Source organism: Condylura cristata, unplaced genomic scaffold (assembly GCF_000260355.1).
Source record: "Condylura cristata isolate star-nosed mole 26May11 unplaced genomic scaffold, ConCri1.0 scaffold00039, whole genome shotgun sequence".
NCBI lineage: Eukaryota > Metazoa > Chordata > Mammalia > Eulipotyphla > Talpidae > Condylura > Condylura cristata.
In genome coordinates this window covers 896,760-916,123 of record NW_004567140.1, presented here as the reverse complement: position 1 = coordinate 916,123, position 19,364 = coordinate 896,760, and the positions used below count along the sequence as shown (strand labels likewise).

General features: G+C 53.5%; 1 protein-coding gene across 1 annotated transcript in view; it reads right to left on the bottom strand.

Moving 5' to 3' along the window:
• The window catches only part of NKD1 (naked cuticle homolog 1 (Drosophila)), a 111,037-nt gene that overhangs the window by 72,163 nt on the left and 19,510 nt on the right, over positions 1-19,364 (bottom strand). The window contains exons 3-5 of the mRNA XM_012733163.1: positions 1,089-1,314; positions 618-677; positions 84-240 (exon numbers count right to left, since the gene is read on the bottom strand). Of these exons, the coding sequence (XP_012588617.1) occupies positions 84-240; positions 618-677; positions 1,089-1,314 (443 nt within the window). The remainder of the gene's footprint in view (positions 1-83; positions 241-617; positions 678-1,088; positions 1,315-19,364) is intronic.

Genomic DNA, 19,364 nt, shown 5'->3' with positions numbered 1-19,364 from the left:
GGGGGCAGCTGGCCAGTGGGCGTTCCGGGACAGACAGCCTCTTGGGTCCTGCCCGCTCGGGAGCAGCCGCTCTCCACCCGCACCCTGACTTCCCTCCGCTGTTGCGCGCTGCAGCGCGCTGGGCGGCACTCGCCGCTCCACTGTACAGGTGAAGAAACTGAGGTCGGGAGAGGGGCCGCGAGCTGCGGCTCCCAGCGTGAGCTCCGCGCCGATGCGCCGCGCTTTCCCGGCCTCTGCAACCTGCCCTGGCACAGTGTTCGCTGACCCCCGCGCCACCCGCCACCACCACCATCACCCTTCTAGTTCTTGGTTGGGAAAAGAAGCCCCCAGTGTGCCTGCGGCCAGTGGTGAACTTGGCCCACCCCTGGTGGCGACAAGTGTCCCAAGGCCGCCAGTTGTCCGCCTGCCGCTGGGACCCCCAGCCCTGGGCACCCCGGGTGCCTGCCAGTTTGAGGCTGCCAACTGTGCAGCCCGGAAGGGGGTAACCGCTGGGTCTTTGATCTTCCTTGATTTCCGCTCCCTGCTGCAGTTTGCGAGATCTAAGGGCTTGTTTGTTTTGTCTGGGGAGGTCTCTGCTGAGGGAGCGGGCATCCACGGGACGGGACGGCCCATCCTACCTTCGTGTTCTCAGAGATCAGCGGCTCCACCCGGAACACCACGGGGCTGTGAAGTCCATCCTAGACCAGGGCTCACATAGGTAAGAAGAGAAAACCCTGGGCTAGGAGTGAGGAGACAGCGTCACCCCTTGGGCTGAAATGCCAGTGCGAGCCTCGATTTTAAGATCTGTAAAATGGAGCGACTCTGGCTAATAGATAATGCGAGCAACATACACCACTCTAAATTTCCTAGCAGTCACATTTTTTTTTAAAAGAAGCATACTATTCATTTTAATGTTGTAGTCAAACAAGTTCGTATAAAAATGTTTCCGACATATAACTGGATACCTTACTGCTTTGCTTTGTACGACAGGTTGAGAGCCATTGTGTAGTTAGAACACATCAGCGCAATCCACCTGTCCCCACTCCCTGCAAGGGAGAGTCTCGTGCTAGTGGCTCCTGCACTGGCCATCACAGTTCTGGGGACACTACCTGCCTCAGAGACGTGGGCAACTGCACGGCCTGCTCCACGGCTGCCAGCCCTTTGCCCAACACAGTCTTACTGCCACCATCCACACTTCTCCTGGGGAGGCGCCACGGCTCGGCCCCCACTTCCGAGCAGCCTCCTAGGGCTACTGCTGGGAGCCGGTTGGGCAGGAAGAAGTGCGGCCAGGTGAGGCTATGTGGTGCACGGTCTGTGTTCTGAAAGAGGGTCCTCCTGCACCCCGGGACAGGAGACAGGTCATGGGGAGGCATGAAAGACTGCCGGTGACTGTGGGGAGGCTTACCCTGCTCTCTTATCCTGAGGCGGGGTCCCTTTTGCCTCAACTTCTGGGACCTGTTTCTGAACCCCTTTGCAGTGGTTCCCTGTCAGGGAGGTGCCTTAGACTTGCAATAAGCTTTCGGGCCTCAGTGCCCTGTTTGTGCCAGCCTGCTTGGTTGAGTGCTTGTCCACAAGGGGACAGGTAACTTGTGATGTATGGGAGAAAATATCCTTTCTTCCCTGCCCTCTCTCCACACGCTGATTCTACTAAAGCTTTTCCACACTACAAGTCCGCCTCACCTTTGCACACACAGATGGCTGCACCCCTTCAGAACAAGACAGTTTGGGCATCCCTGGCTACCCCCTCAATTATGCACTAACACTCCCTTTCTTACACACTGTTTTTGGTGGGAATAAAGGGTAATCCTACAAGCAGGTACATCCATGCTGAGAGCAGTGTGTTTTCACTGAAGAGAGCTGGGCCCTCTCCCCAGTATTATTATTGTCCTTTTTATATTGCAGTTCTAGCACCTGTGATATGCCAATCTTGTCCCAAGTCATGCGTAGCACTCGCAACCACCCTCTTGTTCCATGGAGGGAAACTACTGGCCCAGACAGGTAAAGTCACTTGGCCACAGTCTCACAGTTATTAGAGACTTGGTCAGGAATCAACACCAAGCCAAGGGGATTCCTTGCCCATCTTGTTTTCACTGCATCAGACCGTCCCATCACAGCTCAGCCCTGAGATGCCACCATTAGACAGAGGGTCCCTCATGAGGAGGCAGTTACTGATCAAGCACCAGCTATGTGGTAGACGCCACTGCAGGCACTTGAGAGACATCGGTGAACAAAGTACATAAATACCTACAAGTCCTGTTCTCACACGAGCCCCTGGGAGCTGGGAGAAGCACACGTATGGAATGCGTGCATCGTGTAAGCAGCTTCATGAGTTAGAAGGCAGCAGTAATGATGGTTCTCAATAGAGACAGTTTTGCGCCCACCCCCAGCTGCCCCCCAGTGAACATTTGGCATTTTCTGGAAGCATCTAGCAGGTCACCGCTAAACAGCTAAACACCTACAATGTAAAACACTGCCCTGGAAAACAAAGAATGATCTGGTCCCAAATACCACTAACAGCAAAGAAAGACAGCCCCGTCCCCCCGCTGTAGAAAAGTAACAAAGTGAAGCCATAGTGGAGGGTGAGGCTGTCAGCAGGGAGGTGGGGGTGTCAAGCATCTGAATCAGTGGGACCCCCCCTGCAGGCCCCTCCAGGGACACTGAAATGTGGTGAGTGCTGTTTGTCCCTGTCACCCCCACCCCCAGTGCCAGGGTGCATCTGAATCAAAACAAAACCCAGAGCTTCTTTCTCACAGTTCTCCTCAAGTTGGTTACTTCCTTAAACTGGTCATGGCTTTCTTCTTTCATGAGAAAAAAGTATCCCCTCTTCCCCTTGGGAATTTCTTTTCACAGTTCAAAAAGAGATAAAAGCAAGAACTAAAACTCTGCAGTTACCAGTTTGAGTCTAGGGGGAAGTAAATCCCAAATGTCCAGACACAAAGGCCCCGACCACCTTCAGCCTGCCCAGCCCAGCCCAGCAGGCGCCTAGGACTTTGCTGCCATTGGAACACACACACCCTGGCCCTGGGGTGAAAGTCCAGAGAGGGGGGCTTAGGAGTGCATCGTTAGGTTGTGCAGGGATCTGAGGGGGGCTCCCCGGGGACCACCCGCCCACTGTCCACCTGGGGTGGCTATTCGGCCTCTGCAGGCTTCCCGCCCACGACTCGCTGTCTTTTTATGTGTTTGAATAATTTATCTGGCCCATTTCTTGGGCTGTATACTTACAGTGACACATCTTTTTCTTTGAAGATTTCCCATCCTTTGGGGAGGAGAATGGGAAAGGAAGGCAAGGAAGAGATAAGAGAGAGAGATTATAACAGAAACGGGTTTCATGGGGCTGGAGATTTAGCAAGGCTGGTTAGGTGAAATCTGTCAGACGTGGAGCTGGGAGGTTCGAAAGAAAAAAGCACATCACCCTGGCCAGCCATTCCCGTGCTGTTCCCGGAGTTAAGCCACCTGATCTGGTCCCCTTCAAATGCCAACTTCCTAGAGGAAATTCTCCTTGACCTTCACCCTGAGCACGGACCACGCTTTTAGTAATCAACATCTCCTTCCTCTCACCTTTCATGTTGGAGCTAAATTTCCCTCCCCACCTCTGGGCTTCTTGGGGAGACAGGACAAGAGGTCTTACCCAAATTGCAACTCTAGGTGCAGTACCCAGCACCACCCATAGGAGGTGCTCTGCACAGAATGAGAGGAACCGTCTCAGTCCCACCTCCACCCTGGGAGTTCAGGATCACCCATCAATAAGAGGATGGGTGAATTGCCAAGAATATGGTGGGAGGGGTCTCTCTGGTGGTGCAAAGGGTTAAAGTGCAGCACTATGACATTACCTGCAACCATTGCAGAACGAGTTTGATCCCCTGCCAAGGAGCTGACCCACAGGACACAGCAGACCTCTCCTGTCTCTCTGCTGCTCCCCTCAGCAGTGGATTTCACTAAGGCCTCTTGTTCTGTTCCCCACTCTGTCTCTGGTGAAACCTCTTACACACACACCTCTGGCCTGCACCCCAGTTCTTGTATGCATAAATAAATAAATCTTTTTTAAAAAAAAAGAATATGGTTGAGGATGAAACACCCAAGTCCCTAGAGGCGCTTCACTGCAAACTCTCTGGCGAGGCTAGACATTGCTATGTGGCTTGGGAAGCTGGTTTGTGTGAAGAGGGGAGGGTTAAACTTGTGCAGGAAAGAGTCACAAAAATGTTGGAGATGGCAACCGGGAATAAAGACTATGAGAAGCATGAGATGTGAGGCCGAAGAGGAGGTGCACACGGGCAGGGGGCAACTAGTGAAGCTTCAGGACTGTGGCATTATGGTGCCTCTACTGTGCCACTGGCAGCGGGCTCCTGACCAAACCTCTGCCAAATCCTAACCGCACACCCAGGTTAGGGGCTCAGGCCAGAGAGCAGGCATCAGGGTCATCACAGCTCATGGGCAGGGCCCAGGCCATAGCCGTGACCAGAGTGGACATACGTGTTCTTCAAGAGGGCAAGACAGCCTGGGAACAAGGGGATCAGCCGCGGCAATGCCATTCTCCAGCACCTGTCCTTGGAAATGAGAGGGGGTCTGGACCTCCCCCCCACACACACAGGTGCGGTCCTTTGGCCGCCTGTGGGGAGGCCCAAGGGCAGCTACTGGAGTCCACATGGAGTTTCACTGAACAGAAAACCCCGGCACCAGCTCCTCCCAGGGTGCTTCCGCTGGTGCTCCAGGTGAGGCAACAGGAGACACCAACCATGCAGGTCACTGGTTCCTGTCCCCCACCCCCAGCCCTGCCTCTCCGGCCCTCCCTGTCTCCAGTGAGGAGCCTTCCAGCCAGTCCAGCACCAGTCCTCCTACTTCTAGATTTCCACAGAGGCTGCGTGAAAGTCCCGCTCTCAAGCCTGTTTTCCTGTCATGTGCGGTCAGCCCCCACCCCATGACCACTCTCATCTCCCTGTCCATTAACCAGAAGAAAGGGTCCAGGGGACCCACATTTCCCAAGATAGATTCCCCCTGAACACCACAGCTGTGAGCCCCCTGGTTTTACATAAAAGAAGGAAGAAAGGGAGGGAGGATGAGAAGGGAGGCAGGAGAGGATAGCGAGGGAGGGCTCTGAGGGGAACTCATTCCTTTCCTCGGGCAGAAACTTCAGGGAGCAGCTGGGCTTTAGGGTTCTCCAAGAGGAGGCCTCCTACTGGGAACTTTCTCAAACTCACGAGACCAGGAAAACTCTTTTTTAGGAAGGTCAAGTGAAAGTAAGTGTTCATGGAACACACTTTGCAAAATACTGGACCACGATGTCTACTAATCTGAGACTCTGGGTCCTAGTTCCAGGGGAGTAGCCTAAGAGGCCACAGCAAGGACTCTCAGAGAGGACACAGCCAGTGTGAGAAGCCCGCTGGGGAGACCGTTTACACTGTCCTGGGAGCACTTGGGGGCTGCTAGTGCAGGGGAGGGACTGTTTGTGGGTACCTGGGGCTTCTTGAGGTCACAGCTGAGGTGAGAAGGCAAAGCTGAGGTAGCAAAGCTCACATTTCACTTCCCGCCTCACCTCCTGTCCTCCTTCAGCCTCCTCCTCCCCTACCTCCTCGCCCTCCTCCTTCCACCCATAGCGAGCATGGGTGATTATGGCTGCCCTGTTGACTCCACATGACCCCCTGGCTTTGTGCCACAGAAGATTGGACGCCGGACCCTGGCAATTTTTGCAAGACCTGGAACACTGAGGCTGAAAAACTCCTTCACTCCAGGGACTGAAGCCACTGCCAGGGAGAAAGCAGAAGGAAGCATGGGGAGGACCAGAGCGAAGCAGAGGCGGACACCAGGCAGAGAGTGCCACCCAGGCCATCTTGCCCCTGATCCGCCCGCTGCTCGCCTCAGCCTTGTCAGTTCTGCCTGTGTGTTCTAGCCTGGGGGCTGAGAGGCCCTGAGCTAGGGCCAGATAACATAGAAGAGGGTCCTTGGAATTGAACATGAATCCTTCAGGCCATGTATAGGCGCACGGCTGTCACAGGAATCCATCTCATCACTGCAAAGCAGGGATATTAAGCCCACCTCCCCAGGGCGCCTGTGAAATTACCTGGGACTTCAGTCTATAACAGGTGACTGTCAGGCCCGTTCACCTCGTGACAGGTGGAGTCGTCCTTTGATGAATGCCTGTCGGCAGGAATAACCAGGATGCTGTTGACAAAAGCTGGGTCCCACCAGAGAAGGGGCAGTCTGCGTGGGACCTGAGAACGTGCATTTCCAGCAAGTCCTCAGGTAGCCTGAGGCTGCTGTCTTTAGATCCTACTTTGAGACTATTGAGTTTGTCCAACTGGCAGCTACCAGCGTTCTAGAACTTGCTTCTTCACTGAAAAAGGACCAGAGAAATAATTTTTTTTAATTTATGTATTAAGTCATTCAGCAAAGATTTGTGAAGGGCCTAACTTATACCAGGCTCTTACGTTAACAATACAGACAAAAATAAGTCAGTGAAATATGTGTTGTATCTATGGGAGAAAATCAAGCGGAAAAAGAGAAGAAATAGCAGGACAGGAATTGCAATTTTAGAACAAGGAGACCAACGAGAGTAACCTCTGAGCAGACTTGAACCCTACGGGTACAGGGGAAAGCAAGTCCATGCAGAGGGAACAGCAAGCACAAAGGTCCTGAGGTGAGGACATGTGTGAATGTTCTGGAAACAGCACTGGTGGTGACTCGGAAGGGGGAGGAGAAGATGAGGTTGGAAGGTGGCAAGCAGCTCATGGGAACATGGAGTGCTTTGGCTTTACCCAGGGCACACAGAGCCACTAGAGAGGAACCGTGACCAGACCCCTGGGTCACTGCGCCGACATCGCAGCATGAATTAGGGGGCAGTGGCAGGCGGCCAGGCAGAGGCGAGAGGCCCATGGCCAAGGCTGGACCAGGCTGACAGCAGAGGAGTGAGACGTCGGCCAGATGCTGGATGTGCTCGGAAGTTAGAGGTGATACAGTAGCTCTCAGATCGGGGACCTCAGGAAGATGCCAACATTTTTCACTTGAGCGCTGGGGGGACCGAGTGTTCACTGGGAGGAGGAAGGCTTCGGGCAGAGATGGTGCCCAGGCTAGGCAGGGGCTGGGGTTCGGTTTTGAACCTGCTGTTCTGAGGGGCCTGTTGAAGATCTGAGCATTGAGATCAAGCAGGCAGCCGGACCTATGAGCCTAGAGCTTAGAAGCAAGGTGCACGCCAAAGCTATGCCTGGGGGTCACGGGCACAGCTGGCGCGTTCTCCCGGGAGCGAGTGCCAGCAGGGAGTTGGGCGGACGGAGGGTGGAGGCCTGGGGCCCTGCGAAGCTTATTAGTCCACAAGCGTCTGCCCACCTCCTCAGAAACTCAGCACGTCACGACCTCTTGACCCTCATTCAACCCTCGTGGGCTGCCCTCCTTGAAAACCCCCTTCTTTGCCAATCCTTTTCATACCTGCTCACGGCTCGCCCACAGCAAGTGGGATTCCTGGCCCCACATCTGAACTGTCAAAGCACTTCTTTGTTCAAACCAGCCCCGGAGATAAAGGAGACAGTGTGCATGACCCGCACAGGGCCTGGCGCACCAAGCGACCCAGGCCAGCGGATGTCCCCTCTCCCTGGTGAGAGGGTCGCAGCTGAGCCCCGCCCCGCTGTAGGCCTGCCCGAGCTCATCCGGCCTGGGCCCGCCTCCGCCACACCAGGCCTGGCACACAGCAGGGGCTGCAGAAATGTTTGCTGTGGAGAAAAGGCTGAGCAGCCAGCCCGTCTCACCAGAGGTGACACATGCCCCAGGCTTCCCAAGCCCCCTCCCACATCACTGCGGTATCCTCTGCCTCTGCACCCAGCAGAAGGTCGCCGCCACCCTGGCTTTCCAAGTGGGATTTGCTGAGGCCACAGCCACCCTAGTCAGGGCAGACAGGCAGGGGCCGCTGTCTGTGCTCCCAGCCGTGGCTGGCCCTCCCCTCGGACCAGACTTTTCTCCCCCCGCCCCGGCTGAGTGTGCGCCCCTGGCACCTTCCAACAGCGAGCTAGGCTGTGTCCCCGACCTGGCGTCTCTTTAACATCATCATCTGCGAACTTCTGTGGGTGACAAGTATCTTTGTACTGAGTCCCCCTTCCCGGCCCCTCCCTCTCCCTGGGTTCTAACTCGCTCACAGGCTTCCGTCTGCACAAAGAGACCATTGAGAGGCAGGCCGTGGGACGCCGCCTTTGATCTGGGGTTCTAATAACGTGTGTATGTTTGCGTCCCAAAACAATGCGGCAGCCTATGGAGACTGAGAGGAAGAGAGCCGGCAGGAGGCCCCCACGGAGGCCTGGCGTGAGCAGCCGCACGTTGCGGCCTGTTTGGAGAGCGCTTCTTCCGAGGGACATTCGTGGCACAGACTCTGTCGTGGCTGGCCGGGATTGGCCACGCTGAGCCCCGAGAGGTCACTGGGACCACCGGGAGCTCCCAGACTGTGCTTTTATGGGGTTGGGGGGGGCGGGGGGGACATGGTCACAGCTCACCAGGGCAAGAGCCAGGAACACAAGCCAGGGCCTTGCCCAGGTAGACCCGGCGGCCTGTGCCCAGGGCAGGTGGGACTCAGCACCTTCTACCAGCCAAGAAGTGAGCCTGGCAAGTTGGTCTTTGCTGTGGTTGTTCTTGGTATTTCAAAAGTAACTGCAAACCGGACTCCTAGGTAAAATCTCCCAACTTTAAATATTGGTAGCTGCTCTTGTTCTACTTAGGCCTCTCTGTAACAGTGCAGCGAGCAAGCTCAACAGTAGCTTCTGACAGTTACTAGGGAGGCACCTTCTTGGGCACAGCAGTGGAATCAGCATGATCGGGAAGGGAGATGCAACTCGGAGCCAAGTTGGAGAAGAGGGTGTGACGACGTAGAGGGACGCTAAAGCGGAAAGGCTTGGTTGTGTTATTTGTGGAGGCTCAAATTTGCGAAGTTTAAACACCATACTTTTTCCATTTGTTCTGCATGTTGATTCGAAAAGTAGAACAAAATTTTAAATGAAAAAAACTGGCAACAAATTAAAAGTCTTTAATTCACCCTAAAGATCAAATGAAGCATATACTCCTGCCGGAAGCCAGCCTGGGTCCCTGTTTTGCCCTCTGCTGAGGTAAAACATCTCAGAGAAAGCGGACCCTGGAGGCAGGGGGCTGTGAGAGGCAATCACTGAGCCCAGCCCCAGGCTGACCTCACCAGGGACTAGCAGACCGGTGCCTGCTGCCCCGGGACCCACCAAATACTTTCATCCCTTGACTTACTCTGTTAACCCCTTGGCAGATGGAAACCGTGCTCTGCCAATGTGTCGGAACTGGACTGGGCACAGGGCGTACAGGAATCGTCCCTACACTCCAGGCTTTCGGTCCCGACTGCTGTCCAGTCCAGGCAGGGGGCAGAAGTGTGAGCAGCTAAGTAGGCCGCGCCCCACCACTGCCGGGCTCTGTGGGCAGAGCTGTCCAAGTTCTGTGATCTCAGGTGATTCTCAAAACCTCTGGGAGGAAGGGACTGTGTCACCATCCCCACTTTACATATAAGGATGCGGGCACAAGGGAGACGATGGAGCTTCTTAACGAAGCCAGAGACAGTTTCAAACCCCTAGTGCCTGCCACCCGAACCCTGTCTGCGGCCCCCACAGTATATTTGCAGTGCTGTGCACTGCAAGGTGGGTCACCCAGGCTTAGGTCACATAACTCTTGGGTTGGGCAGTATGAAACCTGGGTAGCTATACATGGTGACCCTGTGGTAAGACAGACAAATTACAAGCAGCTAAGTGTTCATGCTGAGGCTGAAATCCTTCTTCCCGACTGAAGTCTTGCTCCTGAGGAAATAAATGCCTTTAGACCTTCTGATTTCCATGGGTACCTGAGAGAAGCAAAGACAATGCAGGATGTTAATGCCTCCTGGCTCCAACACTTGCTCCCAGTTTTCTCATCTGCAATTAGAGGCTGTGACCATGGCACATTTCCTGAGGTGAACAAGGGTGGGGGGAAGGGAGAGGCTTAGGAATGGCCTTCAGTCTGCCACCTGGTCTACTCCCCATCTCCCTCCTAAATGGGGGCCAGGGGTGTACAAGTGGTTCTGGGGGACACTGAGAAGACTAGCTAACCTTTGAAAAGCTCCTCGCTGAAAACCCAGCAGCAGTCAGTTCTCTGAAAGGGTCTAAACAGTCTTGTTGATTACAGTTCCCCTCATTCAAGCCGAAGTTTTAATGCACAAGTAATGTTCTAGACACCTCTAGCTCTAGATGGGGGAAAAAAAAAAAACACCTCAGATTTTAAAATGGCTCAAATGCTAACAAAAACACCAGCATTTCTGTTCCAAAAACTAGCGCCATGTGTTCACAGATGAAAAGCCAGTGTCGCATGTCACTGCCACCCTCGGCTAGAACCCCAGGCCGCCTTGACCCCGTGCAACTCCTGAGGTGCCCAAAGGGCCTTCCGAGTCTGCTCTGGCCACTGTTCACCCTCAGTCCCAGCAGAAGTCCCACCTTTCCTCCACCAGCCAGCTGGAGGCCAAGAGAGGTCCCAACCTCAATCCAAGTGGCCTAGCAGAAATAGACAATTCCTCTCCCTGCTCCTGCCTAGCAGAAGAGTCAACTGTTAAAATAATAACAAGAAAGGAGGGGCAGAGGCTGTGCTTTGCACGGTGAGCAGGAAGGGGTGTCCTCCCCACTTTCAGGGTGAGCCAGCCAAGCCCTGCCCCAAGGACTGACTCCCCATGTCCTGTGGAATCCATGTGGTGACAGGCTGCAGGCACTGGCCTCCCTCACTGTCGCAAGGCCCAAGGTTAGGTCAGACTGGGTGTGAAAGGGGCTGTCCTCAGTCTGCCCCACCCAGCAGGAAAGCCAGGTACTCGGGACAATGAACTGGTGACCACAGAGCAGGTGACCAGTACCTCCCCGTTCATGGTGTGTGTGAATGGGGTCCTCACACCTGTGGCCAAAAGGATCCTGAGCGGTACCTGAATGAAAGGGGGTGGAAAAGCACTTTCCTGTAAACCTTCCTTAAACACCATCAATCTGCCTGTGCGTCCTTTTGATGTTGCACTTCCGTTAGCTTTGTCCCTTTCCTATTTCAAACATGTCAGTGCTTTTCCAAGTACCTCAGGTCAGCTCAGGTAGGAGATCACCTGATACATACAGCGGGCTCAATGTGTAGTAGCAGGAGATCTGTGGGAACAGCAGGAAGCAGGGGCAGGGAGCTGGTTCCAGGCTGCCCCAACCCTGACTCACTGTGTGTTGCTGGGTAGATTCAGCCCCCTTCTATGGAATGAGGGGGCATCTCATACGGAATGAAGAGACCTTCCCGTCTACATCCAGCAGGTGTTCAGGGCAGCACGTGGTCTCGTAGCCCAGACCACGAGTGTAGCCTGGCCAGGTGAAGAGCGGGAACAGTGATGGTGCTGAGTGTGTGCAGGCCTCTCTGGAGCTCCCCTGAGACTCTGAAGTTGACAGTCTCTGGGCACCACCTTCCTGTTATTTTGCCAGCTTTTCTCTCCTGATCTGAAGCCACTCCCACTCCATTCTCTCCTGATCTGAAACCACTCCCACGCCATTTCTTTTGGAGGCTCACTGACTACACAGCCAGTTCTCCACTTTCCTGCCTCCCTTGCAGCTAAGTATGGCCACATGAGAACAGGATGTGTGCGGAGGAGAAAGGCTTGTCCTTCGCGTAGCCTCCTTCCTTCTGCAGGTTGGAGCACAATCTGGGTGCAGAGATCCAACTGGAGCCATTGGGTGGGCAGAGAACATGTGAGAACTCACTTGATCTCTGAAACTGCAACCCAAGGATACAATGGTGCCCCTCTGCCCTACCCTCACTCACCCTCTGCCCTCACTGCTGCTCCCCCAACTCACACTACATTCTCAGAGACTTCACCAGGCAGGATGAGGAGCTTTCGTGAAGACAGTGGAGAAGGAGGAGAGATGGGCATGAGGAAGGGAAGGGTGACTTTTGTCATTCTTCTGTGATGAAAAAAAAAAGCTTGCCTGCCCATTGTTTTCTTGAGGTAACTGACACTTTTACTCATTTTCAAGAAAATGTCTGTCAACATGGAAGGGAGACTCGCCACCATTACCTTTTTCAAGTAAAATTGGTCTTCAGCTAGGTCAGTTCACACCTCAAACAGCTGCACAGGTGCTTCTACTCCGGGCCTTGGTCAAACAGCACGTCAGTGGCTGTGGCTCAAGGGTGAAGAAATGAACAAATTAACCGACTGCTGCATCAGGTACATGCCTAGGGACGCCTTGTCTGCCACTTCTGCTTTTACCTAGCACGTAAGCCTGGCTCAGGCTCCCACACGGCAGCGGCTCTCCCTGCTCAAGCACTGTCAGGGCCAGTGGCCACTGGGGCATCTCAGTCATGTTGTGAAAGTAGCCCAGACCTTGTAGACCCCACAAGGGGCCACAGACTCCCGGATGGTGTCTGCCCACACTCTGCTCAGCGCTGTCTTCCACTCTTCTGCCTCTCCCTGAAAGCATAACGTGCACACGCGTGCCGCTCACACCCACACACATGAGCTGCCACCATTTGATTTCTAAAATGGCATTTGAATATCAAAAAGAAGAAGGACGTCATTGCAGAAGAAAGGATAGTCCGTTAAACTGGGCGCACTAGATTCAAGAACAACTCACTACATTGTCCTCGTCTTGGTTTGGCCAAGGCCGGGGGGGCAGATGTTGGCATGGAAGAGGGGTGTTTGGAAACCGCCTCCAGCCTGACACACCCTTTTTTTGTACAAATGAGAAAAATTATGCCCCGAGGGCTGAGCTCCTGCAGGACACATAGCTGGACCTGGGGTTTAACTGCAGACAGGGCACCAATAGGCAAGGGGACTGTGAACCATGTCTAACACCCACCAGCCCCCAGGAAAGATGGCAGCAGAGCAAGCCCACTGGAAGCTGGTGAGGTGCAGGGAAGTAGGTTGCATCAGAAGGAAGGAACTCTCAGTGCCGATGGAAAGCCGAAGACGGGGCTGCATTCATTCATCAGGTTGCTGATGCTGCCCAGCTCCGGCTGCCTTTCTCACCCCCAAATCCAGCTTCTATTGCCAGAGGGTCACTGCAGGAGCCACAGCCACTCGCATACCTTTGTGCACAGCACATTACTGTGTCACCCCATAACCTGCATGCTCCCCACCACCTCCACCCAATCACATGGCCTCCACCCTCTGTCCAGAGCCCTCGTCTCACCACCTCGCCACTCCAGCTGCACGGAGGGAGGGGGGCGCTGCTCCATCACTAGTCACCCTGCTGCTTCTAGATCCTGTGAGTGAGTTGGTGGTGAGAGGACGTTGGAAGGCCGCCCCAGCCTGAGGAGCAGAAGTAAAGGAGCTGTCAGCTGGGAGGTGTGGCAGCGGGACCTCCCAGGTCCTAAACCCGGGGTTTGTTTGCATGTGGAGGACGGGGGGCAGGGCTTGAAGTTGAGGGAGGAGATCACAGCTCAGGGTCAAGTCAGGCGCTCCGAGGTCCTTGGCAAGGATGGTGAAACTGAGTCCAGCCAGGTTACCCTAGAAAATCTCTCAGTGGCCCCCAAAGTGGCGGATGCCTCTCTATATGCTCTGTGCACACCGAGTGGGGGTGACAGGTCCTGCTGCTCTGGGTGGAGCAGGCCGGCTGCTCAGGCACCAAAAAGGAGCTGGTGAGGAGGCGCCTGCCCACGTTGATGAGACAATCATGGTCTGGGGCAGAATCAATACACTGTCCCCAGGCAGCCTCAGGGACAGAGTCACCAACTTAAAGGGGTTGGGGAGCCTCATCGGACCATGTAGCCAGGAGCAAGAAACCCCAGTGGATAGTGTGAGCTTCCTGGCCGTACGTAGCTCCTTGCGTTCAAATACCAACCGCTCTGCTTACTGAGCATCCCTGGGAACGTCGCCGCAACCCAGCCTCTGTCTCAGCTTGTCCCTTGTAACAGGGACGGTAATCACTGCGCCTCCTCATCGGGATCTGGAAGGATTCCACAGAGCCGCAGATGAGACTCGCTCCTACCTCTCCTCAGCCACCTGTTTTACCTCACAGCGAGGCTATGAAAGGGCCTCGGCAGCTGAGCCCACCTTGGTCATCTCATGAGGGATCTCGTTCATCCCCTCGGAGCTGTTTCCTCATTTGAGAACCAAAATGGCAGCCGTCCAGCATTATCATGAAGAAGAAGGGGGTCGTGCAATAGTCCTGGCAGTCAAAGGCATCCGCTGCAGTCGCAGCGCACAGCCTGCGCCACGCGCGCACGGCTGCCCCAGGAGGAGCAAGCGGTCGGTGCACTGGAGAGCCCGTCCCTGAGCCTCCCGCGGTGCCAGCCGGAGTTCAGACTGCTGGCTTCTTGCCTCCTGTGCGCCTTCCCCCAGGCAGAGCTCGTGGATATGAAGGCTGAGAGAGCCTGCCTTCCCTTCTGCAAAGGCTCCTGCCCTCAGAGGCGCTGGTCGGGAGCGGCCCCATCCCGCTAGCGTGCAGGACCTGACTCGGACTCCACCAGCAGGGTGAGGGGACAAAGGCAGGACCAGCAGGCCATCTTCCCGCCGTGGGCCCCCCCAGGGAGGTCTAGACTCCGGTTGGAAGGGTGGAAGTGGCAGTGTCTGCGAAACCAAAGGCAGCGATCTTAAGATGGAGTCCATGCTGCTAAGATGGAGGCCATCTGCCTCTGGCGCCTGCCCTTCCGTGTGCGTCCAGGGTGCCCACCGGCCTTCCAGCTGAAGACTGAGAGAAGGTCCAGCCCCTGTCCCTGTCCTGACCCAGTCTGTGGAGCCACTTCCAATGGGACTGCTCAGGACGAATCCACATGACACCATTTTCCATTACCCTTCATTACTGCCACTTAGATCTTTTATTTTATGACAAACATTCTTCGGCGCAGTCATGTGCTGCGCTCCTAATTGGAGTGGCCGCCTCCACCCGCCCGATCAAAGCCGCCCTGTTTGTTTGTGGAGGACGGAGGATGAACCGTGTTTGGCCTTTGAACATGAAGGCCCCTTTGTCTTCTGGCTGAAGTCATCCCTGGCAGCAGGCAGGAGGGAGGCCCCGAGCGGTGCCCGAGTCCGCCTGAGCTAGACCAGAGCCTCGTTGAGGGGCAGCCTTCAGAGTGAGGCCCCCAAACTCCCTGCTTGGTTCCAAAGAGGAGCCTCTCAAGTTGACAGCCCCTGGGGTAGGCCTTATTTGAATACCAATTCAAATATTAAAAGGTTTGAAAATATATCAGATTCTTAAATATTCCCTAAATGAACAAATTTTCCTTTCTGATTTCTTTTTAAAAATGAAAATATCTGGGGCCCAAAATATCTAGTGGCACAGTGGGTTAAAGCCAAACGCAGCCGCTTCAGTGCGGGTTCAATCCCCGGCCTGGAGGTGACCCACGTGGTACGGCAGACCTCTCCGTCCTCCTCGCTGCTCCCCTCAGCAGTGTACTTTGCCAGTTCACCTGTTCTGCTCCCCATTCTGTCTCTGGTGAATCCTCTCACTGCCACTGCACCTCTGGCCTGTACCCCAGTTCTATAAACATAAACCTTTTTTAAAAAATCAAAATATCTGGCACGATGGATGTTTACAGAGGGAATGTGTTCCTCTGCTTTCTGCAAGTTTATCCTGATGTGAGAGGCATTGGGGTTTTGAAACCTACAGTTTCCCTTTTCTAACAGTTAATGCGATTATTGTTTGCCTTGAAGCTCCTGCATTTACATCCTCCCTGGGCCCTCAGGCCTGCCTGCCACGGTAGATGGTAGTGGGAAGTGCCCACTTTATAGGTGAAAAACGGGTGCCCTGTGACATTCACAATAAGCAGCCCACAGTCACGTGGTCGTTACTGATAGGCTGAAGAAGTAAGAATTCTAAGACAGACAGAGTTCTCATGGACTCATCCCCTCTGATTTTGATGCTGTGTCTGTGTTGGGATTCTGGAAGGGAAAAGCCCAGCATAGGTCCCTTCCCTTCCCTTCCCGGCCCCAGGTACATTGTCAGCGCTAGGGGTACATTGTGTACAAGGAGCCGAGTGGACACAGTCTACACTTCTCAACAACCCTGCAGGTTCGGAAGCACAAGACGTGCCCGAGTATAGACAGTGAGGTCGACAGTCAGACCCAGCTCTGCCAGGCTCAGCACCCGGAGAGGGGTTTCTGTTCTAGGTGTGTCATGAGCTGGGTGATTACTTGCGAGAGCCTCGTGTTTCCCTACCCAAACTGGGGGAGAACCCCTTCCACACAGGGCAGCATCGCCCTCACTCAGGGCATCGTGGCCTTACCGACCACCCGGGAACAAACCCTGCCTTCAAATAGCCAGATGGGCCAGAGCTGGACGCCTGGCCCAAGCAGGCCAGTCGGATCCTTCCTCCCAGGGAGAGGGGCTGGGGTCCAGCCATGTGAAGCTGACCCAGGGTAGCTACACCTGGGCCACACAAACAAAGTCTCTGAAAGGAAAGAAGGATGGAGCTGATGTGCAGAGAGAACCAGAGATGGAGGGCAGCTGGCCATCGTCGGCAAAGCATCTGTGCGCAGCACCAGGCCCTGCTGAGGCCCAGCTCACTCCAGCCCCACCCTTTGACATCGCCCTGTGTCCTGCCCGCCAGGTGTATTGTGCAGCTCAGAGCTGTGTAACGAAAGACGGATCTGCGTTCTCCTCCAGCCTCGCCACGTGGCTGTGTGCCCCGACATGAGTGACTGACGCCCCTCTCTCCAGTTGATGAAGTGGCAGTAGTGAGTCCTGACTCATGAGGCCGTGGGGAGATTCAAAGTAAGCGATGCAGTCGGAGAGCCCACACACCGTGCCGACACGCGGGATCCGCGGCCCTGGCTGCCGCTGCTGCTGTTGTGCTGCTGTTATTGCCATTAAAAAGGCTTTTGTGAGAGGGAGGACAGGCAGGCCAGTGCCGACTGTTCTACTCAGCAGATTACCCACGAGCTCATTTTATCATCCACCAACTCTTTCTGTGACCAGTTCCTGCCTGCTAAAGACAGACAGAATTCTCTTATCATGCACTAAAGTCCCCCCACTTGAAGGCAGGGTGGTTTAAAGGAAAATCGTATGTGGCAGGTATGAATTTCATCCCATGAACTTAGCTATGTAAAAAGAAGGCATTATTTCATTTTCTAAAATCAGGCCAACGCTGACTTCTAGCACCTTCCTAGCAGGCTGACTGGAAATGTATTCCTCATCTCTGTTACCATTGCTCATCCAGGCAGAGCTGGGCAGCCCGCAGGGCCCTTCAGATGGCCCCGCCACGCCTGGGTGTAGGACCTTTGCTGGGGTCTTGGTCCACCCTCGGGTAGCTGTTTCCCTCAGCATCCAGGATCTTAGAACTCTACACACCCTTTTGCCCTCTCAGGGAACATAGCCTTCCTCTCACCACCAACACTCCCTAAATCAACGTCTTTCACTCAGAGTCACCCTCTTCCTTTTTGATCCCCCGCTCCCATGATCTAGAATAGTATCTCTCAAAGTGCATCCCTGCAGCACTTGGGCATTTGTGGGGAAAGCAAGTTCTCGGGCTCCTCTGGAAACCTGCTATGACTTTGGGGTGAGCTTGTGTTTCTACATGCCTTTCAATTGAGCAGTGCACCCTAAAGTTTAGGAACCACAAGTTCCATATACAGTGGCTCAATATTTAAACTCAAAAGGCAAGAAAGTCCAAAGCTAACTTCAGGCTCTGATCTCAGCTACGTAGCACCCTCCCGCCAAGAAGGGCCGTGTGGCAGTGTGCGCTGCACATTGCACAGTTCCAGGGACTCAGGGCACAACTCAGTGTCTAAGTGGAAAACCATGGTGTCTGGATGGGCATTATAGTCATTGAAATAAATAGGTTTGGATTCAGTCCCTGGCGGGAAAACTGTGCAATTCCTAAACAGCCCAGGGGTGCTCTCTGTGTGACCAATACACACAGATCCAACAGAGAAGAATGAATTATTCAGAGAGTATCCACCTCCCGAGCAGACAGGAGCAAGGATAGCATACAAAGAGGCAGGAGGTAGGGGAGGCAGCCACGTAAATAGGCAGGCACTACCCAGCCTCATGCGATCCTTGCCACATGCGATCCTGGGCTCAACTTTGCCAAACAAGCCTTTTTGCCAAAAAAAAGTGGAAATCCAAATTTTACATTAAACCTCTTAGTATCTTTGAAAATATGATAACCAGATGCTTATTTTAATAATACTTTATATTATGTCCAGAATACATCACTCTCTCAAAACCAAATTTAAAGCACGATGAGTAAAAGATTAGTGCTTCACCAAATAAGGATATGAAAAGATGTTCAATATCATTAGAGAAATGAAGATAAAAATCACAAGACTGCACCATACACCTATTAGAATGGTTAAATTAAAAAAACAAAAACTGACAATATCAAGTGCTGACAAATGCATGGAGCAACTAGAACTCTCTTTTACATTGCTGATAGGGATGCAAAATGTTATGACTATTGTGGAATCAATTTGGCAGTTTTATAAAGTCGTCCACTTACTAAGCAACCCAGCTATGTAGTACACAAGAAAAATAAAAACTTATGTTCACACAAAAATCTGCAAGTGTATATTTATAGCAACTTTACTTGTAGTCACCAAAACCTGGAAGTAAGCTAAATGTCCCTCCAGTGGGGAATGGATAAGTAAACTGTGGCATAGTCACATAATGGAATATTATTCAGCAATGAAAGGAGTGAACGACCTACACAAACAACAAAGTTGCTGGCCTTGTGTGTGTGTGTGCATGCTGTTAAATTAGAAATTGCTACTCAGGAGGCTGTCTAGTGTAGGGTTCTACTTCCATGGCATTCCAGAAGTCAAACTATAGAGACAGAAAACAGGGAAGTGGTTTCCAGGTGCAGGGGGTGGGACAGTGGAGACTGACAGGAACATGGCGGGCATTGGGGGAAATATTAAAAATTATCTATTTGTTGCTTATGGTGGTAGTTTGTCAAAAATCACAGAACTTACACTAAAAAGGGTGACTCTTGCTCAGTGTGTTATACATAAAATTGCACCTAATAAAAACTGTAACTTGATGAAACATAAAAAATAAAATACAATCACTCTATGGGTCAAACAAGACAGCACTAAGAGTTGCACCCAGCCTGGGCTCACAGAGCAGAAAACTCGCCACCCCCTTGACAAGGTTCCTGCCTGGAGTTACAGGTATGATGCTGAAAAAGAAACAGGCAGGCCTAAGTGAAAGCCCAGGGGTCCCTGCCTCTTGTCTCCTGTGTGACCGTGGCTTATGTGGATCTGATGTCCATTTCTTTAACATGGGAAGTGGGCACCACCAGCCCCCCTTGCTACACGGTCCCCATGCACCCAGGAGACCCAGTGAAACAGGATGACGAAGCGACTCTGGCTCTGGGAGGGATGGGATGGGCAAGAGTGTATGGAGAAAATGACCCCGTCCTAAAAAGACGCCCTTCCTCCGGAGTAAGCAGGAAAATGCTAGTAAAATCGCAGGGAGGCACTATTT